This window comes from Bombina bombina, chromosome 7, assembly GCF_027579735.1.
Source record: "Bombina bombina isolate aBomBom1 chromosome 7, aBomBom1.pri, whole genome shotgun sequence".
NCBI lineage: Eukaryota > Metazoa > Chordata > Amphibia > Anura > Bombinatoridae > Bombina > Bombina bombina.
In genome coordinates this window covers 353,395,997-353,423,134 of record NC_069505.1, presented here as the reverse complement: position 1 = coordinate 353,423,134, position 27,138 = coordinate 353,395,997, and the positions used below count along the sequence as shown (strand labels likewise).

Sequence of the window (27,138 nt, the reverse complement as noted above, 5' to 3'; positions counted from 1 at the left end):
TAATATTTATTTTGCTAACATGATAGTATTGTTTTAGCATACGCTCTACGTGATTGACTAAAAAACTAAATGTATGCTTACCAGATAAATTCCTTTCTTTCCTGGCACGGAGAGTCCACAACTTAATTTCTTACTGTTGGGAAAATCAACAACTGGCCACCAGGAGGAGACAAAGACACCCCAGCCAAAGGCTTCCAAGTACTCTTGGGCTGCTCGGGCTTAGAGGAAGATTGAGATATTTGGGACTTGTTTGAACTAAAGGGAAATTAGATATATCCGGATCAGTAGAGCAATGTTTAACTTTTCTCTTGTGTTTCCCAGAGATAGGTAAGGCACTCAGGGTCGCGGACACAGCAAATTGTAACTGCGCAGTAAAGTCCTCTGGAAAAAAAATAACCTTCAGCCGGAGGAATAGATGTGCCGCGGGGAACTGCATGTGAAACAGGTTGAGGAGAGAGGGTAGGCATCTCCTGGACAACTGAGTCCTGAGAGGTGGATGGCTCAGAGGGGCTAATTATGTTAGAGGGTTTAACAGATCTAGCTCCCTTCTTAGACTTTAGAACGACACCCAGGCAATTGGAACAAAATTGAGTAGGGGGGGCAAACCAATGTTTCCTCACAATATAAACAGGTATTGTTAATTAATATAGGACGGAACAGAACCATCTAAAAGGTTAATTTCAGAGTCCTCCATAGCTGGAGATGAAATCCCAAGATGTCACGAATAAAAAACAAAAGGTCTTAGAGTAGAAACAGGCACCTTTACACACACCAGCGGCTGGGGCACTCACCACCTCCTTAGACCCAGACCGAACTAGAACGACTCTCCATAGGATTAACAGGGTACTTTGCAGAAGGATTGCAAAAACGGAAGTTAGACGCAACCGGTCATGTGGTGCGCAAGTAGAGACCGCCCCTATGATGTGAGAAAGCGCACAAAGCTAATTAGGAGCTGTGCAGCGTCCAAAATGAAAGTAAAACCTGTCTATTTACCCAAATAATAAAAAGTTCCATTGCCGTGTGTCCCAAGTCTGGATTGAGCCATAACCCTTTCACAAGTGCTATAAGGAGCTAAACAGTACACTAAGTCTAAAACGAAGGAGATATTAACCCCTGATCCTATAGAGACTACGAAGGAGTCCTTGTATAAAACTTAAGAGAAATTAAAAAAAAAAAAACACTAGGGACTTTCCCCTAGGCCAATTAAAAGGACTTACCCTCAGGATCGATGCTGTGGAACAGACACAGCCTCTCAAGGTGTGACAGTCTCTCTGCGGTGTTCTGACAGGGACCTGAGTGACAAAGGGAAAACAGTGTAACTCATTAACACTGGTTACCCAGGAGCTGTTAGATAGTCTCGATCAATTCGCAGGAAAACTTCCCCTGCATCTCCAGACTCTAACTTTCAGCAATTCTCTCACTGAGAGTTTTACATGACTACTTCAAGCTTCAGCCCTCTATTGAAGGGAAAATACCCATTAAAGTACTATACGTATCTTCTGACACTTCTCTGCCATCCTCCTCTAGTGACGAAAGGCAAAAAATGCCTGGGGGATGGGGTAAGTGGGAGGGATATTTAAGCCTTTGGCAGGGGTGTCTTTGCCCCCTCCTGGTGGCCAGGTGTTGATATTCCCAACAGTAAGGAATGAAGTTGTGTACTCTCCCTGCCTTTGGAAAGAAAGATTATGTATATTAGACAATGCCTTATATATTGTAAATCAGGCTAATTATCTTTTAAACATATACATTGTGTTTGATTAATATCCTTTTCTATTTTTGTCAATTTGCATAGAAATTATTTTGTGGTTACTTGTAATATCAATATCAAGAAGAATAGAAGTAAATAAATAAAATGTATCAAGTGTCTATATAGTATTTAGTAATACAATAATGTGTTGCCTTTATATGCGATTTAGGACTGTTTAATATTATGTTTTCACTATCAATGGTTTAAGCTAGTGACGTATAAAAGGAGAGTTTGAGTAATAGACTATGCCTGAAGAAATATCTCAGAGAGGATCTAAAAACGCTTTGCATTGTCTGTTTTAATATTTTTTCTTTAAACAAAGTTTTTAATAAAAGAATTTGTATCTTTTGAAATATCCACAAGTTGAATCAAATTATTTTTAATATATGATCCTGAAGTTCCACTTCTACCAGTCGGCTGTATCCAGGGTGGTCAACGAGGACCGGAGGTGTTTACTGGAGTTTAGAGTTAGCTGGAGACTGTGAGGTCCAGCTTGCACACTTAACTTTATTATACCCATAGTGCCAATGAAAAACGTGAGTGACCCAATTAGGAATCGTTTTCTATTCAAGCAGTAGTACAAATTATGCTATGAGGAGCCCCTTTGTTTATTGATTACAGGGATGCCTGCAGTCATTTCCCAGAGCTTTTGCAGAGGAGCTGCCAATAAAATACTTGAGATTCTTTAATTCCGGAAAATTAATTTTGCATTGTGAGTATTTAGATTCACATTTAAATTTTAACATTTTTGTTTTATTTCCTTTATATACCTACAGATGTGGACCTCTTTAGCACCCCCTGTGACTTCACTTTGTTTCTGGTGTTTAAGTCACATGCTATTACAATATACCTTACACCAGGAAGCATTGGGCTAAAGAGCGGTCGGTAAGAGCCACACTATTTCACCCCTGAAACCGACAGCCGATGTATAGGGTACCTTGGCTGCTGTTAAGAATTGGCTATGAAAAAGGCAAGTAAACATATCCAGCACAAGAAATTACACTCCCAGTGGGAGAAAGAAGCATTAAGAACTAAAATATTAAATTTTCAAGTATACAGACAGAGATAAAGTAAGGAGGTGTTGTGTGTGTGTAATTTTATAGAGTGATATGGTAAGGAGAATTGGCATCCCTGCAATCACAGCCCATTTTAATGGGTTGTGATTTAAACTAGGAAAACCAGCTACGTTGTATACAAAAATAAACCTAAAGGAACCATGTCACTTATACTTAATACTCTTCAGCAGTTATAACAAATCATTGGAAACACATTGAGAATACAGTTTTATAGTACACTGTCTCTAACATAGAAACAGCAGGGGAAAAAACAAATTATAATATTATGCAAATCAAGAAATGAATAGAAACAGGAAAGAAAAATAAACAGAAAATAAATAGGAAATAGAAATGTTTGGAAATCATACAGTTAATTATGATAAACAAGTTACTTACTTAGCTTCAGCTTTGGAGACGCCATGTCATCATCATCCGGAAGAGGACCCAGCTCTTTTCTTTTTTCCTTAAGAATCTTCTCCAATGCATGTGCATCATTATATACCTTTTACAAATATGTAAATATTTAGCAATGTGGCTGTACAATCAATTGCTAGGTACATAGTTTTGAATTGTGAAGAAAAGTTAGTGCATTGACAGATTTGTTTTTAAATGAATAAATCTACACTTCTACTTGGAGTCATTAAATGTGAAGAAACATGGGAAGTCAAAATTAAATGTTCTAGTTTCACTTAGAAAGTAAAAAGCAAGAATATCTCCCACTTAGGGACAGATATAGATGAGCTACAACAGTGAACAAACTCACTGTGTGGAATGATTAAGAGCCAAGTATGCATTTCCAGTGGTTAACACTCTGTACCCCTCTATGCTGATGATACCCAGATCTACCTTTCCACCCCTGCACTCTCTCCTTCTGTCAATTCTCACATCAGCGACTGCTTATCTGGCATTTCCTCCTGGATGGCCTCTCACCACCTAAAAATAAACATGGCCAAGACCAAACTACTTCTAATTCACCCCTCTAACTCTACTCCAGTTTCTAATTTTTCTATCACTGTTGGCGGCAGCACTATCTCCCCATCACCCCAAGTCCACTGCCTCGGAGTTACGCTTGACTCAAATCTGTCCTTCATTCCCCACATCAAACAACTAGTTAAACTAATTGTAATAAAGAGTACAATAAAGTTTGAAAGAAAAAAACAGTTCCAAAAATATTGAGTGAAGTTTAACTCTGCTATTACAGAGATTATCTAAATATTAAAAATGTTCCATATCATTCATACATATATTCTTTATTAGAGTCAACTAGGAACATACACGCATACTGTAGCTTAAAACTAAAAATTAAAAACACTTAAACTCAGTGGATTGCAAATAGCAATCAAATATAGAGAGAATAATAGGTAATATTTAACAACCTCGGTCAGAAAAATATATAGTAAACTAAGCCCTTACAATCTGAGGGCTGTATTAATGTTTAATCTATTACAAGTAAAGACCAGAGGCTGTATTATTAACCACTATGATTTATATTGTATTATTATTAACCACAAGAGTAAGCTCATTAAAAAACGAGCAGGAGAGACAGAGCTGCTCCTGTCAGACCCCTGACGCACGTTTCACGAACGCTTCCTCAGAGAATAAAGAATATATGTATGAAAGATATGGAACATTTTTAATATTTAGATAAATCTCTGTAATAGCAGAGTTAACCTTCACTCAATATTTGTGGAACTGTTTTTTCTTTCAAACTTTATTGTACTCTTTATTACAATTAGTTTAACTAGTTGTTGGATGTTGCTTATAAACAGAAGTCCACAACAGGTACTGTCTCCAATAATTCTTGAATTTAATGCATTAGATTTATGCCTAATATATGAGGATATAGAGGTTACCTGGTACTTTATTTAACTCTGCCACCCCCAAACCTATTTAATTCTAAAATTCCCCACATCAAACTGCTCTCTTCATCCTGCCACACCACCTACGCAATATCTCCAAAATGTGTCAGTTTCTGAGTGCTGAAACTACTAAACAGCTAATCCACTCCCTGGTAATTTCCCGACTTGACTACTGTAACAACTTACTAACTGGCCTCCCTCTCTCCCGCCACTCTCCCCTCCAATCCATCCTAAATGCATCTGCCAGGCTAATCCACCTCTCTCGACACTCTGTTTCTGCTGCACCTCTCTGTGAGTCCCTTCACTGGCTGCCCATTCACAGCAGAGTTAAATTGAAAATTCTTACCCTGACCTACAAAGCCCTCACACCAATGCTGACCCACCCTACCTGTCCTCACTCATCAACAAATATACTCCTGCCCGCCCCCTAAGATCCAACAATAACCTGCTTCTTGCGTCCTCTACCATCACCTCCTCTCATGCTAGACTACAGGACTTCTCTTGTGTGGCACCAACCCTCTGGAACGCACTTCCTCGAGCTGTCAGACTTGCCCCTAACCTCTCCTCCATTAAACGTTCCCTAAAGACCTTTCTGTTCAGGGAAGCTTATCGCCCAACTTATTAACAAACTAACTTCACTTAACTAACAGTTGCCCGCTATCTCTTCACTAATATTATTCTCACCTTTGCGGTCCCCACCTCCTGTTTCCCATCCTCCTACCCCTCTAGATTGTAAATTCCCACGGGAATAGGGCCCTCAATCCCCCTTGTATTTGTCTGAAAATGTCTTTTATCGTATTGTTTCTCCATTACCCATGGGCAGCGCTGCGGAATCTGTTGGCGCTTTATAAATAAAGAATAATAATGATAATAATAGTGGCCTAGAAACCGGCAGAAATGTAGAGGTTTAAATGTTATAAAGTATATTAATATAACAAGGCTGGTTGTGCAAATCTTGAGAATCGGTAATAAAGGCATTATCTATCTTTTTAAACAATAACAATTTTCAAGTAGACTGTCCCTTTAATAACTGTGCCCCGTAAATTAAAACAGTATGGTGAAGTATATCTTTATCCAAACATACATAGTAACATAGAAGATGAGGTTGAAAAAGACCAAAGTCCATCAAGTTCAAACTATACTAATCCAATATACTAACAAAAGAAGCTCCAGTTGAGCTTAAACTAATCCCACTAAAAGGTGACCCATTTAATACAAGCAATCATATCCATGAATTTTGTTTCTAGCCAGAAATGTATCCAAGCAATTTTTAAATGTATCCCTAGGGTATTGGCATTCACTACCTCCTTTGGTAATGAGTTCCACAATTTTATTGCTCTTACAAAAAAATGTTTCCGTTGCAGGAGATTAAATCTCCTTTCCTCCAACCTTAATTATGACCTCTTGTCACAAACAATTTTCTTGGAATAAACAGAGCTTCTTCCATTTGTGTATATGGGCCTTGAATATATTTATATAAAGTAATCATTTCACCTCTCAAGCGCCTTTTTCTAGAGCAAACAGACAGAGTTTGGCTAGCCTCTGCTTGGGACTGGATTTTTAAATAGTTTAGATTTTAGAATATTTACATCTGTAAAATGAGACAGATTGGAGAGGAGATGGAACCAAGTATAATCAAAAATATCTTATGTCATTTAGGCAACATTTATATGTCAGAACACTGCTTCACATGCAAATAAAGGCAGTTTAATATCATTTTTAAAACTTTTGTATGCATAGTACCCTCATAAAGATAGTACAGCACGGTAAAAAGAAAGGTAATGTTTTAAATAAATATAGGACTATTTGCATTTGAGAACACAAAAACCAAACCAAAAGACACAGGTAGAGTAGATTGTAACATACAGGTAAGAAAATAGTAGTTTTTAATAATTTTGGTCCAGATTACAAGTGCTAACAGTTAAGAGCGAGCGATAAGGGGTTTTTCTCTTATAATTCAGACAGAGCATGCATTTTAAGGCAAATTTTTAATGTACTCCTATTTTCAAATTTTCTTTGTTCTCTTGCTAACTTTATTTGAAAAAGTTTAAGAGCCGGACCATTTTTAGTTCAGCACTTGGGTAACGCTTGCTGATTGGTAGCCAATAATCAGCAAGCACTACCCAGGTGCTGAATAAAAAAACATAATTTATGCTTACCTGATAAATTTATTTCTCTTGTAGTGTATTCAATCCACGGATCATCCATTACTTATGGGATATATTCCCTTCCCAACAGGAAGTTGCAAGAGGATCACCCAAAGCAGAGCTGCTATATAGCTCCTCCCCTCCACGTCATATCCAGTCATTCGACCGAAACAAGACAAGAAAGGAGAAACCATAGGGAGCAGTGGTGACTGGAGTTTAAATTAAAATTTAGATCTGCCTTAAAAAAGACAGGGCGGGCCGTGGACTGAATACACTACAAGAGAAATAAATTTATCAGGTAAGCATAAATTATGTTTTCTCTTGTTAAGTGTTTTCAGTCCACGGATCATCCATTACTTATGGGATACCAATACCAAAGCTAAAGTACACGGATGATGGGAGGGACAAGGCAGGAACTTAAACGGAAGGAACCACTGCCTGTAGAACCTTTCTCCCAAAAACAGCCTCCGAAGAAGCAAAAGTGTCAAATTTGTAAAATTTTGAAAAAGTGTGAAGCGAAGACCAAGTTGCAGCCTTGCAAATCTGTTCAACAGAGGCCTCATTCTTAAAGACCCAGGTGGAAGCCACAGCTCTAGTGGAATGAGCTGTAATTCTTTCAGGGGGCTGCTGTCCAGTAGTCTCATAGGCTAAACGTATTATGCTACGAAGCCAAAAGGAGAGAGAGGTTGCCGGATCTTTTTGACCTCTCCTCTGTCCAGAGTACACGACAAACAGGGAAGAAGTTTGACGAAAATCTTTAGTTGCCTGTAAATAGAACTTCAGGGCACGGACTACGTCCAGATTATGCAAAAGTCGTTCCTTCTTTGAAGAAGGATTAGGACATAATGATGGAACAACAATCTCCTGATTGATATTCCTGTTAGAAACTACCTTAGGTAAAAACCCAGGTTTAGTACGCAGAACTACCTTGTCTGAATGGAAAATCAGATAAGGGGAATCACAATGTAAGGCAGATAACTCAGAGACTCTTCGAGCCGAGGAAATAGCCATCAAAAACAGAACTTTCCAAGATAAAAGCTTAATATCAATGGAATGAAGGGGTTCAAACGGAACCCCTTGAAGAACTTTAAGAACCAAGTTTAAGCTCCACGGAGGAGCAACAGTCTTAAACACAGGCTTAATCCTAGCCAAAGCCTGACAAAAAGCCTGGACGTCTGGAATTTCTGCCAGACGTTTGTGTAAGAGAATAGACATAGCAGAAATCTGTCCCTTTAACGAACTAGCAGATAAGCCCTTTTCTAAACCCTCTTGTAGAAAGGACAATATCCTAGGAATCCTAACCTTACTCCATGAGTAACTCTTGGATTCGCACCAATATAAATATTTACGCCATATCTTATGGTAAATTTTTCTGGTAACAGGCTTCCGTGCCTGTATCAAGGTATCAATAACTGACTCCGAGAAGCCACGCTTTGATAGGATCAAGCGTTCAATCTCCATGCAGTCAGCCTCAGAGAAATTAGATTTGGATGGTTGAAAGGACCTTGTATTAGAAGGTCCTGCCTCAGAGGCAGAGACCATGGTGGACAGGACGACATGTCCACTAGGTCTGCATACCAGGTCCTGCGTGGCCACGCAGGCGCTATCAGAATCACCGATGCTCTCTCCTGTTTGATCTTGGCAATCAGTCGAGGTAGCAGCGGAAATGGTGGAAACACATAAGCCATGTTGAAAATCCAAGGGGCTGCCAGAGCATCTATCAGCGCCGCTCCCGGGTCCCTGGACCTGGATCCGTAACAAGGAAGCTTGGCGTTCTGGCGAGACGCCATGAGATCCAGTTCTGGTTTGCCCCAATGATGAATCAGTTGAGCGAAGACCTCCGGATGAAGTTACCACTCCCCCGGATGAAAAGTCTGGCGACTTAGAAAGTCCGCCTCCCAGTTCTCCACGCCTGGGATGTAGATCGCTGACAGGTGGCAAGAGTGAGACTCTGCCCAGCAAATTATCTTTGAGACTTCTAACATCGCTAGGGAACTCCTGGTTCCCCCTTGATGGTTGATGTAAGCCACAGTCGTGATGTTGTCCGACTGAAATCTGATGAACCTCAGTGTTGCTAACTGAGGCCAAGCTAGAAGAGCATTGAATATTGCTCTCAACTCCAGAATATTTATTGGGAGGAGTTTCTCCTCCTGAGTCCATAATCCCTGAGCCTTCAGGGAGTTCCAGACTGCGCACCAACCTAGAAGGCTGGCATCTGTTGTTACAATCGTCCAATCTGGCCTGCGAAAGGTCATACCCTTGGACAGATGGACCCGAGAAAGCCACCAGAGAAGAGAAGCTCTGGTCTCTTGATCCAGATTTAGTAGGGGGGACAAATCTGAGTAATCCCCATTCCACTGACTTAGCATGCATAATTGCAGTGGTCTGAGATGCAGGCGCGCAAATGGTACTATGTCCATTGCCGCTACCATTAAGCCGATTACTTCCATGCACTGAGCTACTGACGGGCGTGGAATGGAAAGAAGGACACGGCAAGCATTCAGAAGCTTTGATAACCTGGACTCCGTCAGGTAAATCTTCATCTCTATAGAATCTATAAGAGTCCCCAGGAAGGGAACTCTTGGGAGTGGTAATAGAGAACTCTTCCACGTTCACCTTCCACCCATGCGACCTCAGAAATGCCAGAACTAACTTGACGCTTGTATCAGAATGTCGTCTAGGTACGGAGCCACCGCTATGCCTCGCGGTCTTAGCACCGCCAGAAGTGATCCCAGAACCTTTGTAAAAATTCTCGGGGCCGTAGCTAACCCGAAGGGAAGAGCTACAAACTGGTAATGCCTGTCTAGAAAGGCAAATCTTATGTACCGATAATGATCTTTGTGAATCGGTATGTGAAGGTAGGCATCCTTTAAGTCCACTGTGGTCATGTATTGACCCTCTTGGATCATGGGTAGGATGGTTCGAATAGTTTCCATTTTGAATGATGGAACTCTTAGGAATTTGTTTAAGATTTTTAGGTCCAAGATTGGTCTGAAGGTTCCCTCTTTTTTGGGAACCACAAACAGATTTGAGTAAAAACCTTGCCCTTGTTCCGTCCGCGGAACTGGGTGGATCACCCCCATTACTAAGAGATCTTGTACACAGCGTAGAAACGCCTCTTTCTTTATTTGGTTTGCTGATAACCTTGAAAGATGAAATCTCCCTTGTGGAGGAGAAGCTTTGAAGTCCAGAAGATATCCCTGAGATATGATCTCCAACGCCCAGGGATCCTGGACATCTCTTGCCCAAGCCTGGGCGAAGAGAGAAAGTCTGCCCCCCACTAGATCCGTTTCCGGATAGGGGGCCCTATCTTCATGCTGTCTTAGGGGCAGGAGTAGGTTTTCTGGCCTGCTTGCCCTTGTTCCAGGACTGGTTAGCTTTCCAGCCCTGTCTGTAACGAGCAACAGTTCCTTCCTGTTTTGGAGCAGAGGAAGTTGATGCTGCTCCTGCCTTGAAGTTACGAAAGGCACGAAAATTAGACTGTTTGGCCTTTGATTTGGCCCTGTCCTGAGGAAGAGTATGACCCTTACCTCCAGTAATGTCAGCAATAATTTCTTTCAAGCCGGGCCCGAATAAGGTCTGCCCTTTGAAAGGAATATTAAGCAATTTAGATTTAGAAGTCATGTCAGCTGACCAGGATTTAAGCCATAGCGCTCTGCGCGCCTGGATGGCGAATCTGGAGTTCTTAGCCGTTAGTTTGGTTAAATGTACAACGGCATCAGAAACAAATGCGTTAGCTAGCTTAAGTGCTTTAAGCTTATCCATAATCTCATCCAATGGAGCTGTGCGAATGGCCTCTTCCAGAGACTCAAACCAGAATGCCGCAGCAGCAGTGACAGGCGCAATGCATGCAAGGGGCTTTAAGATAAAACCTTGTTGAACAAACATTTTCTTAAGGTAACCTTCTAATTTTTTATCCATTGGATCCGAAAAAGCACAACTATCCTCCACCGGGATAGTGGTACGTTTAGCTAAAGTAGAAACTGCTCCCTCCACCTTAGGGACCGTCTGCCATAAGTCTCGTGTGGTGGCGCCTATTGGAAACATTTTCCTAAATATCGGAGGAGGGGAAAAGGGCACACCGGGTCTATCCCACTCCTTGCTAATAATCTCTGTAAGCCTTTTAGGTATAGGAAAAACGTCAGTACACACCGGCACCGCATAGTATCTATCCAGCCTACATAATTTCTCTGGAATTGCAACCGTGTTACAATCATTCAGAGCCGCTAATACCTCCCCTAACAATACACAGAGGTTCTCGAGCTTAAATTTAAAATTAGAAATCTCTGAATCCGGTCTCCCTGGATCAGATCCGTCACCCACAGAATGAAGCTCTCCGTCCTCATGTACTGCAAATTGTGACGCAGTATCGGACATGGCTCTCACATCATCAGCGCGTTCTGTCCTTAACCCAGAGCTATCGCGCTTGCCTCTTAATTCAGGCAATTTAGCTAATACCTCTGTCATAACAGCAGCCATGTCTTGCAAAGTGATTTGTATGGGCCTCTCTGATGTACTTGGCGCCACAATATCACGCGCCTCCTGAGCGGGAGGCGAAGGTACTGACACATGAGGAGAGTTAGTCGGCATAACTTCCCCCTCGTAGTCTGGTGATAATTTCTTTACAGATAAAGACTGACTTTTATTTAAAGTGACATCAATACATTTAGTACACATATTTCTATGGGGCTCTACATTGGCCTTCAAACATAGTGAACAAACAGATTCATCTGTGTCAGATATGTTTAAACAGACTAGCAATGAGACTAGCAAGCTTGGAAAATCCTTTCAAATAAGTTTACAAGCAATATAAAAAACGCTACTGCGCCTTTAAGAAGCACAAAAAACCCGTCACAGTTGAAATAACAATGAACCAAATCAGTTATAGCAACCAAAATTTCACAGTAAATGTATTAAGTTAGCAAAGTATTGCACCCACCAGCAAATTGATGATTAACCCGTAATACCCAAAACGGATAATCAATTTAACAATTAACGTTTTTATCACAGTCAAACACACTGTCACAGGTCTGCTGTGACTGATTACCTCCCTCAAAATGAATTTTGAAGACCCCTGAGCTCTCTAGAGACGTCCTGGATCAAGGAGGAAGAAGCAGGAAGACTGACTGAATTTTTACTGCGCAAAAAAGCGCTAAAATAGGCCCCTCCCACTCATATTACAACAGTGGGAAAACTCAGTTAACCTTTTCTATGCAGAAATATACGTCAGCCATGTGGAAAAAATCATGCCCCAAAAGATTTATCACCAAAGTACCTCACAAAAACGAATAACATGCCAGTAAACGTTTTAAACATACATTTTAAAAGTTATGTAGTGTTATCAATAAGCCTGCTACCAGTCGCTTCTACTGCAGTTAAGGCTCATATATTACTTCAGTATTAACAGCATTTTCTTAGTCAAATTCCGTTTCCATAGAAAATTACTTTACTGCACATACATTCATCAGCCTGATACCAGTCACTACTACTGCATTTAAGGCTGTACTTACATTACATCGGTATCAGCAGTATTTTCTTAGTCAATTCCATTCCTTAGAAAAATATTTTACTGCACATACCTCATCTGCAGGGAACCCCGCATGCTATTCCCTTTCTGAAGTTACCCCACTCCTCAGAATGTGCGAGAACAGCCAGTGGATCTTAGTTACTTCTGCTAAGATCATAGAAAACGCAGGCAGATTCTTCTTCTAAATACTGCCTGAGAGAAAAACAGCACACTCCGGTGCCATTTAAAATAACAAACTTTTGATAGAAGAAATAATTAAGTATAAAAACTCCACACTCCTCTCACACCTTCCTACTATGTTGAGAGTTGCAAGAGAATGTCTGGATATGACGTGGAGGGGAGGAGCTATATAGCAGCTCTGCTTTGGGTGATCCTCTTGCAACTTCCTGTTGGGAAGGGAATATATCCCATAAGTAATGGATGATCCGTGGACTGAATACACTTAACAAGAGAAAATGGGCCGGCTGAGGGCTCTTAAGCTTAGATTCCTGCTTGGTGTAGCCACCAATTAGCAACAAGCGCTACCCAGGTGCTGAACTAAAAATGGGCCAACTCCTTACCTTATATTTCTGCTTTTTCAAATAAAGATAGCAAGAGAACGAAGAAAAACTATCAAAGGAGTAAATTAGAAAGTTTCTTAAAACTGCATGCTCTATTTAAATCATGAAATAACAAAAACATAAATTATGCTTACCGGATAATTTAATTTCCATCTGTATGGGAAGAGTCCACAGCTGCATTCCTTACTTGTGGGAAATACTGAACCTGGCCACCAGGAGGAGGCAAAGACACCCCAGCCAAAGGCTTAAATACCTCCACAACTATCTCATAACCAGTCATTCTGCCGAGGGAACAAGGAACAGTAGGAGAAATATCAGGGTGAAAAAGGTGCCAGAAGAAAAAAATTCAAATTTAGGGCCACCCATCGGAGAACACGGGTGGGAGCTGTGGACTCTTCCCATACAGATGGTAATGAAATTATCAGGTAAGAATAATTTATGTTTTCCATCTTAATATGGGAGGAGTCCAAGCTGCATTCCTTACTTGTGGGTAACATATACTTAAGCTCTAGAGTACACATAATGCTAACGGGAGGGAAAAAAAGAGAGACGGACCTTAATCTGAGGGCACCACAGCCTCAAAACCTTTCTCCTGAAGGCTGCTTCAGCAGAAGCAAAAATATCAAACTTGTAAAATTTTGGAAAAAGTATGTAAGGAGAACCAGATAGCCGCCTTACAAATCTGATCCATAGAGTCCTCATTTTTGAAGGCCCAAGAGGAAACCCCTACTCTCGTAGAATGAGGCGTAATCCTCAGAGGATAAACGGATAACACTCCTCAGACAAAAAGATAAGGAAGTCGAAGAGGCCCTCTGACCCCTACGCTTCACAGAAAAGATAACAAACAGAGAAAGAGGTTTGTCTAAATTCCTTTGTGGCCCGAAGATAGAACTTCAAGGCACAAACCACATCCAGAAACATGTTGTAAACATTCCTTCAACGAAAAAAGGATTAGGACATAAGAAAGGAACCACAATCTCTTGATTGATGTTGCGAATTGATACAACCTTAGGAAGAAAACCTAACTTGGTTCGTAGAACAGCCTTATCAGCATGAAAAGCCAGATAAGGAGGGACGCATTGCAAGGCAGCAATCACAGATATTCTGAGCGCAGAAGCAATAGCCAGTAGAAAAGGAACCTTCCAAGACAACAATTTAATGTCTACTTCATGCATAGGCTCCAACGGAGCCCTTTGCAAAACCTTAAGGACAAGATTTAAACTCCAAGGAGGAGCCTAAGATCTAAACACAGGTCTGATCCCAGCAGCGCCTTAACAAATAGCTGCACATCTGGAAGCTCTGCAAACCTCTTGTGCAGTAACACAGACGGGGCCGAAAACTGTCCCTTCAGGGGACTTGCAGAAAATCCCTTCTCCAGTTCATCCTGGAGAACAGAATAAGCAGGTCCTCCACACCTTATGATAGATGCGACGAGCAACCAGCTTACGAGCTTGAATAAGAGTAAAAACAACTCTCTCTTGGCTAGGACTAAGCTTCAATCTCCACGCAGTCAACCTCAGAGAATCTAGATATTGATGAACAAAGAGACCTTGGTCAGCAGATGCCTGCGACAAGGTAACTTCTACGGAAGAGATGATGAGATCCCCACCAGATCCACAAACCACATCCTTCGCGGCCAAGACGGAGCAGTCAGTATCACTGATGCCTGCTTGACTCAAGCCACTACACTAGGAAGAAGTGGTAACGGTCGGCAAGGATAAATTAGATTGAACCTCCAAGGCACCGCTAAGACATCCGTTAGCTCCGCCTGAGGATCCCTGTACCTCGACCCCTATCTGGGTAGCTCGGTATAAGATCTTCCTCTTGCAAATCTCTGCAAACACTCGGGACGGAGAGACCATTCTCCCGGAGGAAAGGACAGTCTGCTGAGGAATCCGCAAATGAACAAATGCGGGACTCCCCAACACCAGAATCTGAGATACATCCCTCAAAACTAGGGAGCTTCTCATTCCCCCCTGATGGTTGATGTTAGCCACCGAGGATATATTGTTTGATTGGAATCTGATTAACTGGGACGAACCCAGCAGAGGCCAAGCTTTAAGAGCATTGTATATTGCCCAAAGATCCAAAATGAGAGCAGCAGAGAGCTTTACATCCTGAGACCAGATGCCCTGTGCCTTCCTGGCACCCAAATGGCTCCCCATCCTGACAGACTCGCAACCGTATTCACAATCACCCAGGATGGTCTTGAGACGGGCGTCCCTCAGGACAAGTGATCTGGACAAAACCACCAAGAGAGCGATTCTCCCGATTGGTTGTCCAGAGAAATCTGTTGAGACAGATCCGAATGATCTCCGTTCCACTAGTTCAGCATGCGCAATTGCAACAGTCTGAGGTGAAACTTGGCTAAAGAAATGATGTCCAAGCTGGACACCATGAGATCAATCACCTCCATACACCAAGCCACAGATGGCCTTAAGGAGATCTGGAGGGCAAGACATGTTAAAGCTATCTTGCAACGTCTCTTAGAAATATTCTCATGTCTATGGAGACTATTATAGTACCCGAGAATTCTACCCTGGTACTTGATACAAGAGAACTCTCTCTAGATTATCTGCCATCCATGGGATAGAAGAAGACAGAGGAGATATTCAGAAGGGTCCACGCTTTGAAAAATGTATTTAGCTAGACCAAACGGAAGGGCAATAAACTGGAAGTGCTGGTCCAGGAATGCAAACCTTAGGAAATGGAAGTGGTCCGAGATTGATACTAGAAGGGAGCATCCTTCAGATCTATCGTGGGCATGAACTACCCCTCTCAAACGAGGGGAAGAATGGACCTTATTGTCTCCATCTTAAACGAGGGGACATTAAAAAAACCTGCTTAAGCACTTTATGTCCAGAATCAGATGGAAAGTTCCCTCCTTCTTAGGGACCACGAAAAGGTTTGAATAGTATCCCAAACCTCTCACTGCGATAGGCACCGAGACAATAATTCCTAGAGGACAGATATCGTACACACCCCAGAAATGATTCCCTCCTTTCTGCTCAGGAAAACAGGAGGAATCTGCCCTTGGGTGGCTGAGACTTAAAACTATCTCGTAACCCTGAGCTATGACCTCCAGGACCCATGGATCCTGCACGTCCCTGAACCAAGCGACTGAAAAGAGCGACATACTGCCCCTACACGATCCAGAAGAGGACTGGGGACCGCCCATTCATGCCGAAGTAGACTCGGTGGGCTTCTTGCTCTGCTTGGATTTATTCCAGGACTGAGCTGGCTTCCAAGAGCTCTTGGTTTGCTCTGGCTTAGAGCACGACTGCTGACATGGGCTTTATCAGAACAAAAAGAACAAAAATCGTCCATTAGATTAGTTCATATACTCTTGCGGTAGGAGGGCACCCTTGCCCCCTGTGACAGTGGAGATAATTTGAGTCCAGGCCTGGACCAGACAAAATCATTCCCTTAAAAGGGAGGGAAGAATTCTAGACTTAGATGTCATATCCACAGACCATGGCTTCAGCCAGAGCCCAACAGGCCTGAACAGAAAAAGCTGAAGCCATAGCATTCAAGCGAATAAAATGCCTAATAGCAGCACAGATAAAAGAATTAACAGCCCTCAAGGCCGTAAATATTTTCTGAGTAACGTCGAGGGGATCCTCCACCCTGATCAAATCTTATAAGGAGTCACACCAGAAGGTAGTTTCTCCAGTAACCGCGGCAACAGCCGCCGCCGGTTGAAACAAATATCCCGTATGTTGAAACATCCTTCTTAACAGAGTTTCCATCTTTTATCCATGGGCTCTTCAAACAAAGAACTATCCTCAAACGGGATAGTAGTACGTTTAGCAAGGGTGAAGATAACGCCATCCCATTTAGGGACGGAACCTCACAACTCCATTGAGAGTCCAGTACCAGGGACAATTTGTTAAAGGGAGAAGAGGGGGAAAAGGAATCTAATCCTGTCTCATTCATTCTTAAAAGGTACACTGAACCCAAATTTTTTCTTTCGTGATTCAGATAGAGCATGAAATTTTAAGCGACTTTCTAATTTACTCCTATTATCAAAATTTCTTTATTCTCTTGATATCTTTATTTGAAATGCAAGAATGTAAGTTTAGATGCCGGCCCATTTTTGGTGAACAACATGGGTTGTCCTTGCTGATTGGTTGATAAATTCATCCACCAATAAAAAAAATGCTGCCCAGAGTTCTGAACCCAAAAAAAAGCTTAGATGCGAAGAAAATTTGATAATAGGAGTAAATTAGAAAGTTGCTTAAAATTGCATGCTCTAACTAAACTACAAAAGAAAAAAATTGGGTTCAGTGTCCCTTTAATAATGTTTGCCATCTAACAGGAGCAGGGAAGGATAAGGTACCACACTGTCCTCAAACTCTATCCAATTTAGGAATTAAAGGTTTATCAGGCAATTTGGCCTCTGGAAGCTCTGAATTCGCCAAAAACTTTCTTTAGAAGAAAGCGCAAATTCCTAAACTAAAGTCTGGTTCCTCTGCAGCCAGAGGTTTAGAGGCAGCAGACTCCGATCCAGAATGTTCATACTCTGAAGTCTCATAAAGAACTTTATCCTCGGATAACCCTCATCTAAATCTAATAAATTATGTGATGTACTCTGGGAAGGAGTGCAATATGTAACCTTTCGATTGCGCTTAGCAGGGCGAGGTAAAGCATTAGAGGCCGCAGACACCGCTGTCTGAACTGTGCAGTAACGTCTGGTGAAAAAAGGCCCCCTTTCAGATGGAGGATCAGCAATGCTACGGGAAAACTGCATATGTAGAGATATAAGAATGCAGGGTACGCACCTCACTGGATGACAACTCCTTAGAGGTGGGCGGCTCCGTGGTATCAAACATGTTTGATATTATAACATTTTCAAGGCATATGGAGCATAACTGAGAGGGCGGAACTAAGGCCTCCTCATCATATAAACAGAAATTACTCATTAGGAATAGAGGGAGTGCCCTCTAAAGTAACAGAATCCTTCGTAGCTATTGCAATAACCGGAGAACTAGAGAAATAAAATTTTAGTAATAAAAAAAAACAACAAAAACAACGGCACCCTTATACCCCAATGGCTGGGGCACTCACCACCTCCTATGACCCAGACAGTAGAGATTTATGACTCCTCTCTGATAGACACCCGGTCAGGAAAAAGGGAATGAATGAATCACATGGTGCACAATGCAGGACCGTCCCTGCTATGAGAGAGCGCGCCAAGCTTGTAAGCTGCATGGCTCTCAAAGTGAAAGTGAAACCTGTATATTCCATAATAGCCTATGAGCCCATAACATCTCACACACAAAAGCAGCATAAAATCAAATAAACATATAAGATCATTCCCCCCTGTTCAATAATCCCCCTAAGGAGATATTAACCCTAGATTCTATACAGATAAAAGGAGTCACACTGCGACCCTGTCTTCTTGCGTTATCATACATGTATAAAATATGAAACAATCTTACCAGAATCTACGCCGTGGAACAGTAACACGGCCCTTCAAGTGTGACAGATAGTAGCATTGCTTCTGACATGGACTTGAGTGAAGAAAGCAGGCAGCAAAACTCGTCAACGCTGATTGCCTATGGAGCTGTTAATATGAGTCGAGATGGTTTCGCAGAAAGACTCTCCCTGCATCTCCGGACTCTAACTTTCATCCATGCACTCACTGAGAGGCTGACAGGACTACTTAAAACTCCAGTCCCATCTTGAAGAGTACTACCCTCCATAACAGACTACTCCGAAATCTTCTAACACTTCTCTGCCAACCTCCTGTCGCAAAAGGCAAAGAATGACTGGGGTTAGGAGGAACTGCGGGAGGTATTTAAGCCTTTGGCTGGGGTGTCTTTGCCGCCTCCTGGTGGCCAGGTTCAGTATTTCCCACAAGTAAGGAATGCAGCTGTGGACTCTTTTCATATTAAGATGGAAAATGGGTTTAGTATCCCTTTAATCTGCAACCCCCATGTGTTAGCAAATTGGCAGTACCTAAGATATAACATTGGCAGTACTGAACATATAACATGACTGACAATAGAAAACATAATTTATGCTTACCTGATAAATTCCTTTCTTCTGTTGTGTGATCAGTCCACGGGTCATCATTACTTCTGGGATATAACTCCTCCCCAACAGGAAATGCAAGAGGATTCACCCAGCAGAGCTGCATATAGCTCCTCCCCTCTACGTCAGTCCCAGTCATTCGACCAAGAAACAACGAGAAAGGAGTAACCAAGGGTGAAGTGGTGACTGGAGTATAATTTAAAAGATATTTACCTGCCTTAAAACAGGGCGGGCCGTGGACTGATCACACAACAGAAGAAAGGAATTTATCAGGTAAGCATAAATTATGTTTTCTTCTGTTATGTGTGATCAGTCCACGGGTCATCATTACTTCTGGGATACCAATACCAAAGCAAAAGTACACGGATGACGGGAGGGATAGGCAGGCTCATTATACAGAAGGAACCACTGCCTGAAGAACCTTTCTCCCAAAAATAGCCTCCGAAGAAGCAAAAGTGTCAAATTTGTAAAATTTGGAAAAAGTATGAAGCGAAGACCAAGTTGCAGCCTTGCAAATCTGTTCAACAGAGGCCTCATTCTTAAAGGCCCAAGTGGAAGCCACAGCTCTAGTGGAGTGAGCTGTAATTCTTTCAGGAGGCTGCTGTCCAGCAGTCTCATAGGCTAAACGTATTATGCTACGAAGCCAAAAAGAGAGAGAGGTAGCAGAAGCTTTTTGACCTCTCCTCTGTCCAGAGTAAACGACAAACAAGGAAGAAGTTTGGCGAAAATCTTTAGTTGCCTGCAAGTAGAACTTGAGGGCACGAACTACATCCAGATTGTGTAAAAGACGTTCCTTCTTTGAAGAAGGATTTGGACACAAGGATGGGACAACAATCTCTTGATTGATGTTCCTGTTAGTGACTACCTTAGGTAAGAACCCAGGTTTAGTACGCAGAACTACCTTGTCTGAGTGAAAAATCAGATAAGGGGAATCACAATGTAAGGCTGATAACTCAGAGACTCTTCGAGCCGAGGAAATAGCCATTAAAAACAGAACTTTCCAAGATAACATTTTTATATCAATGGAATGAAGGGGTTCAAACGGAACACCCTGTAAAACGTTAAGAACTAAGTTTAAACTCCATGGTGGAGCAACAGCTTTAAACACAGGCTTGATCCTAGCTAAAGCCTGACAAAAGGACTGGACGTCTGGATTTTCTGACAGACGTCTGTGTAACAAGATGGACAGAGCTGAAATCTGTCCCTTTAATGAACTAGCTGATAAACCCTTTTCTAAACCTTCTTGTAGAAAAGACAATATCCTAGCGATCCTAACCTTACTCCAGGAGTAACCTTTGGATTCGCACCAGTATAGGTATTTCCGCCATATTTTATGGTAAATCCTTCTGGTAACAGGCTTCCTAGCCTGAATAAGGGTATCAATAACCGACTCAGAAAAACCACGTTTTGATAAAATCAAGCGTTCAATTTCCAAGCAGTCAGCTTCAGAGAAGTTAGATTTTGATGTTTGAATGGACCCTGTATCAGAAGGTCCTGTCTCAGAGGTAGAGACCAAGGCGGACAGGATGACATGTCCACTAGATCTGCATACCAAGTCCTGCGTGGCCAAGCAGGTGCTATTAGAATTACTGATGCTCTCTCCTGTTTGATTTTGGCAATCAATCGAGGAAGCAGCGGGAAGGGTGGAAACACATAAGCCATCCTGAAGTTCCAAGGTGCTGTCAAAGCATCTATCAGAACTGCTCCCGGATCCCTGGATCTGGACCCGTAGCGAGGAAGTTTGGCGTTCTGGCGAGACGCCATGAGATCTATCTCTGGTTTGCCCCAACGTCGAAGTATTTGGGCAAAGACCTCCGGATGAAGTTCCCACTCCCCCGGATGAAGAGTCTGGCGACTCAAGAAATCCGCCTCCCAGTTCTCCACTCCCGGGATGTGGATTGCTGACAGGTGGCAAGAGTGAGACTCTGCCCAGCGAATTATCTTTGATACTTCCATCATTGCTAGGGAGCTTCTTGTCCCTCCCTGATGGTTGATGTAAGCTACAGTCGTGATGTTGTCCGACTGAAACCTGATGAACCCCCGAGTTATTAACTGGGGCCAAGCCAGAAGGGCATTGAGAACTGCTCTCAATTCCAGAATGTTTATTGGAAGGAGACTCTCCTCCTGATTCCATAGTCCCTGAGCCTTCAGAGAATTCCAGACAGCGCCCCAACCTAGTAGGCTGGCGTCTGTTGTTACAATTGTCCAGTCTGGCCTGCTGAATGGCATTCCCCTGGACAGGTGTGGCCGATGAAGCCACCATAGAAGAGAATTTCTGGTCTCTTGATTCAGATTCAGAGTAGGGGACAAATCTGAGTAATCCCCATTCCACTGACTTAGCATGCATAGTTGCAGCGGTCTGAGGTGTAGGCGTGCAAAAGGTACTATGTCCATTGCCGCTACCATTAAGCCGATCACCTCCATGCATTGAGCTACTGACGGGTGTTGAATGGAATGAAGGACGCGGCATGCATTTTGAAGTTTTGTTAACCTGTCTTCTGTCAGGTAAATCTTCATTTCTACAGAATCTATAAGAGTCCCCAAGAATGGAACTCTTGTGAGAGGAAAGAGAGAACTCTTCTTTTCGTTCACTTTTCATCCATGCGACCTTAGAAATGCCAGAACTAACTCTGTATGAGACTTGGCAGTTTGAAAGCTTGAAGCTTGTATTAGAATGTCGTCTAGGTACGGAGCTACCGAAATCCCTTGCGGTCTTAGTACCGCTAGAAGGGCACCCAGAACCTTTGTGAAGATTCTTGGAGCCGTAGCCAATCCGAATGGAAGAGCTACAAACTGGTAGTGCCTGTCTAAGAAGGCAAACCTTAGATACCGGTGATGATCTTTGTGGATCGGTATGTGAAGGTAAGCATCCTTTAAATCCACTGTGGTCATGAACTGACCCTCTTGGATCATGGGTAAAATAGTCCGAATAGTTTCCATTTTGAACGATGGAACTCTTAGGAATTTGTTTAGAGTCTTTAAATCTAAGATTGGCCTGAAAGTTCCCTCTTTTTTGGGAACCACAAACAGGTTTGAGTAGAACCCTTGTCCTTGTTCCGACCACGGAACCGGATGGATCACTCCCATTGTTAACAGATCTTGTACGCAGCGTAGAAACGCTTCTTTCTTTATCTGGTTTGTTGACAACCTTGACAGATGAAATCTCCCTCTTGGGGGAGATAATTTGAAGTCTAGAAGGTATCCCTGAGATATGATCTCTAGTGCCCAGGGATCCTGAACATCTCTTGCCCAGGCCTGGGCGAAGAGAGAGAGTCTGCCCCCTACTAGATCCGGTCCCGGATCGGGGGCTCTCGGTTCATGCTGTCTTTGGGGCAGCAGCAGGTTTCCTGGCCTGCTTGCTTTTGTTCCAGGACTGGTTAGGCTTCCAGCCTTGCCTGTAACGAGCAACAGCTCCTTCCTGTTTAGGTGCAGTGGAGGTTGATGCTGCTCCTGTTTTGAAATTCCGAAAGGGACGAAAATTAGACTGTCTAGCCTTAGCTTTGGCCTTGTCTTGAGGTAGGGCGTGGCCCTTACCTCCCGTAATGTCAGCGATAATTTCTTTCAAACCGGGCCCGAATAAGGACTGCCCCTTGAAAGGTATATTAAGTAATTTGGACTTAGAAGTAACATCAGCTGACCAGGATTTTAGCCACAGTGCCCTGCGTGCCTGTATGGCGAATCCTGAGTTCTTAGCCGTAAGTTTGGTTAAATGTACTACGGCCTCCGAAATGAAAGAATTAGCTAGTTTAAGGACTCTAAGCCTGTCCGTAATGTCGTCTAGCGTAGAGGAACTAAGGTTCTCTTCCAGCGACTCAATCCAAAATGCTGCCGCAGCCGTAATCGGCGCGATACATGCAAGGGGTTGTAATATAAAACCTTGTTGAACAAACATTTTCTTAAGGTAACCCTCTAATTTTTTATCCATTGGATCTGAGAAAGCACAGCTATCCTCCACCGGGATAGTGGTACGCTTAGCTAAAGTAGAAACTGCTCCCTCCACCTTGGGGACCGTTTGCCATAAGTCCCGAGTGGTGGCGTCTATTGGAAACATCTTTCTAAATATTGGAGGGGGTGAGAACGGCACACCGGGTCTATCCCACTCCTTAGTAACAATTTCAGTTAGTCTCTTAGGTATAGGAAAAACGTCAGTACTCGCCGGTACCGCAAAGTATTTATCCAACCTACACAGTTTCTCTGGTATTGCAACAGTGTTACAATCGTTGAGAGCTGCTAAGACCTCCCCTAGTAGTACACGGAGGTTCTCCAATTTAAATTTAAAATTTGAAATATCTGAGTCCAATCTGTTTGGATCAGAACCGTCACCCACAGAATGAAGCTCTCCGTCCTCATGCTCTGCGAGCTGTGACGCAGTATCAGACATGGCCCTAGCATTGTCAGCGCACTCTGTTCTCACCCCAGAGTGATCACGCTTGCCTCTTAGTTCAGGTAATTTAGACAAAACTTCAGTCATAACAGTAGCCATATCTTGTAATGTTATCTGTAATGGCCGCCCAGATGTACTAGGCGCCAAAATATCACGCACCTCCCGGGCGGGAGATGCAGGTACTGTCGCGTGAGGCGAGTTAGTCGGCATAACTCTCCCCTCGCTGTTTGGTGAAATTTGTTCACATTGTACAGATTGACTTTTATTTAAAGTAGCATCAATACAGTTAGTACATAAATTTCTATTGGGCTCCACCTTGGCATTGGAACAAATGACACAGATATCTTCCTCTGAGTCAGACATGTTTAACACACTAGCAAAAAACTTACAACTTGGTTATAATCTTTTTTAGCAAAAAACGTACTGTGCCTCAAAGAGGTACTAACGATTAAATGACAGTTGAAATAATGAACTGAAAAACAGTTATTGCATCAAATTTTAAAACAACACAACTTTTAGCAAAGGTTTGTTCCCATTAGTAAAAAACAACACTAATTAAATTTGTACATAAGAAAACAAAACAACGTTTTTTATACACAGTCACTATAAGAATTCTCACAGCTCTGCTGAGAGAATTTACCTCCCTTCAAAGAAGTTTGAAGACCCCTGAGATCTGTCAGAAATGAACCGGATCATGCAGGACATATAAAAGTAGCTGACTGGAATTTTTTGATGCGTAGCAAAGAGCGCCAAAAACGGCCCCTCCCTCTCCCACACAGCAGTGAAGAGAAACGAAACTGTCACAATTAAAGCAAAAAACTGCCAAGTGGAAAATAATGCCCAAACATTTATTCACACAGTACCTCAGCAATGTAAACGATTCTACATTCCAGCAAAAACGTTTAACATGAGAATAGTTATTAAAAGGATTAGTGACCTTAACACAGTAGTTCCGGTGAAATACCATCCCCAGAATACTGAAGTGTATACATACATGTCATTTTAACGGTATGGCAGGCTTTTCTCATCAATTCCATTCAGAAAATAAAAACTGCCACATACCTCAATGCAGATTCATCTGCCCGCTGTCCCCTGATCTGAAGCCTTTACCTCCCTCAGATGGTCGAGAACAGCAATATGATCTTAACGACTCCGGTTAAAATCATAGTAAAAAATCTCTGTCAGATTCTTCCTCAAACTCTGCCAGAGAAGTAATAACACGCTCCGGTGCTATTTTAAAATAACAAACTTTTGATTGAAGTCATAAAAACTAAGTATAATCACCATAGTCCTCTCACACATCCTATCTAGTCGTTGGGTGCAAGAGAATGACTGGGACTGACGTAGAGGGGAGGAGCTATATGCAGCTCTGCTGGGTGAATCCTCTTGCATTTCCTGTTGGGGAGGAGTTATATCCCAGAAGTAATGATGACCCGTGGACTGATCACACATAACAGAAGAAATAGACATTTTACAGAGATGGAGTGACTGTAAGCATAATTATTACGTTTATAGTAAGACAGTACTTATTATGGGTGTCTGAAGGGAGCATGAACATTTGCTCCTTATTTCTAACCCCATGCTCCCACCTGAGTAAATTTTAATGAAAACAAGCCACCATTTTTTAAATAGTTTATAGCTCATGTGTTAAACAAAGAACTCTCTCTTGCTACTCTTGTTGCCATGGATATTATAAAGCTCTGATGATTTCCATTCCACCCTCCAATTGATTACAACAATGCTTATAATGAATATGCATTTTACATTATAAAGAATGGAAATCACACTGTACACTGTTTATTAAATAGATCCCCTGAATAACACATACTATGCATTTTGAAAACAAAAGAATGGGACAGTTAACTCAGATTACCGATGCTCTTATGCAATGGAAATTTAGGGTTTTTTTGTTGTTTTTTTAAAGAGAAAGAATGATTTTATGAATAACACAGAGAGAAGTGTACCTGCGATCCTTCTTCATTGTAATGCCAAGCATTTCGAAACATCAATTTCATATCATCAAGCATTGACTCTTCTCCAGAATATTTGACAGCACGAATGTTGTGTTCAATTGTTTTTAAATCCATTGGCTCAAGGATAATTTTATAATAATCTGGATAGTCCTTTTTGGAGGGCTTGAACATAAAAAGCTCACACAGTCTTCTGCCTGTAGAAGGTTCACGAGCTTCCAAGACAGCATTAAATAAAATTTTCATTCTCTGTTTCCTAATATTTTTCTTGCTGTAGGCAAAACACAGAGAGTTAGGTTCATGCAGATATTCTATGAAAGATGTGAAATGTAGTATTTTCAAATAAAATACATTCAGTTCTGATCATATCAAACTTAAAGGGATACTGAACACAATTTTTTTCTTTCATTATTCCAATAGAGCAGCAATTTTAAGCAACTTTCTAATTTTCTACTATTATTATATTTTCTTTGTTCTCTTGGTATCTTTATTTGAATAAGCAAGATCCCAGACAGACTAGCTGTGCATGCACTCTCACTTATCTCTGGCCGTAAATTCTGTTTTGGACAGCAGATGTCATGAATCGTTCACGCCATAGACTTAATAGTGAGGAGTGCCGCATGAGATACAACTTGGATCTGGCCGTAAATTCTGTTGCTCGGACAAAACCGAATTTACAGCAAGAGCCAAGATGTAGTGCATGCGCAGTTGAATATAGTGAGATCCAGCTGTGTGCGGAAATTAGCTGCGCGCACAGTTTCAACGTGCAGCCGGAGCTTCCTACAAAAGATCCTTACAGACTGAATCAGAGGTCGACACGTTACACAGTAACAACATACTTTCAGAGGATCGACTATAAGCAGAATAACCGTCATGAGGATACGAGACACCATTCCGGTGTAAGTAAGCATTTATACCTTTTATTTCAACTTTTATACTTGGTGACAAGGATTTCCTGTCTCATTCCAGGAACCCCAGAATATCTGTGCAGTTTTTTACGATTCCAGCTGCTCCAAATAATCCACCAAACTCACATATCCAGCAGTTAACTATATCAAACTCCCTGTTTACAGAGGACTTTTCTTTTACATATTGCTTTTTTAGCTGATTTCACACGATTGCTTTTATGATTGTTTTATATGATTGTTTATATATTGTTCAAGTAAAACTTATATGAAATTTTGTGCACATTATGATGTTTTTATATATAATGTTTTATTAAATACATTAGAATAAGCCGGATACTATTCTTATTAAGCTCTTCACAGAGCGCCGTAGCTACATATTTAGTGTAACTTTGATTGCACTAAATGCATTGTTTAAATACTTTGTACCTTGGGGAATAGAGGGAAATTTCTCTTAGCTGCTGGTTTTAAGTGTGGTATTTCTTCTAGCGCAGTAAATTGTTACCCTTATAAAACCATATCAGCCAAGTCTTAGGGACATTGTACACTATTTTTTTCTTTGCATAAATGTTTTTTAGATGATCCATTTATATAGCCCATACAGAGGTGTGTGTTTTTTTTTTTTTGTAAAATGTTTAGTTTTGCTTATTTTTATATAACATTGCGCTGATTTTCAGACACTTAACCAATCGCCAACTACAGCTTGCTCCTGTGTGTGTAAAGGGTGTTTTCATATTGCAGAGGAGGGCGAGCGTCTGCTCTTTTGGCTTCCCAGCCCATTTCAGTGGGTGTCCCAGCCTAACCTTTTCAACAGAGCTAAATTGGGAGCTTCTAAGTAAGTTTTCAAACGGTTTTATACTGAATTTTTATATCAGTATCTGTGCATCTTATTCTTTATAGTAGTGTCTATTACATGCAGTTATAGGAAAATTGGAGTATACTGTCCCT

The 27,138-nt window shown here is 41.8% G+C and overlaps 1 protein-coding gene across 3 annotated transcripts in view; it reads right to left on the bottom strand.

The window, feature by feature from the left end:
* The window catches only part of PBRM1 (polybromo 1), a 471,441-nt gene that overhangs the window by 308,769 nt on the left and 135,534 nt on the right, over positions 1-27,138 (bottom strand). For all 3 annotated transcript variants that reach the window (XM_053721036.1, XM_053721037.1, XM_053721035.1), the window contains 2 exons: positions 25,280-25,556; positions 3,199-3,304 (listed from right to left, as the gene is read on the bottom strand). In XM_053721036.1, coding sequence (XP_053577011.1) covers positions 3,199-3,304; positions 25,280-25,556 — 383 coding nt within the window. The remainder of the gene's footprint in view (positions 1-3,198; positions 3,305-25,279; positions 25,557-27,138) is intronic.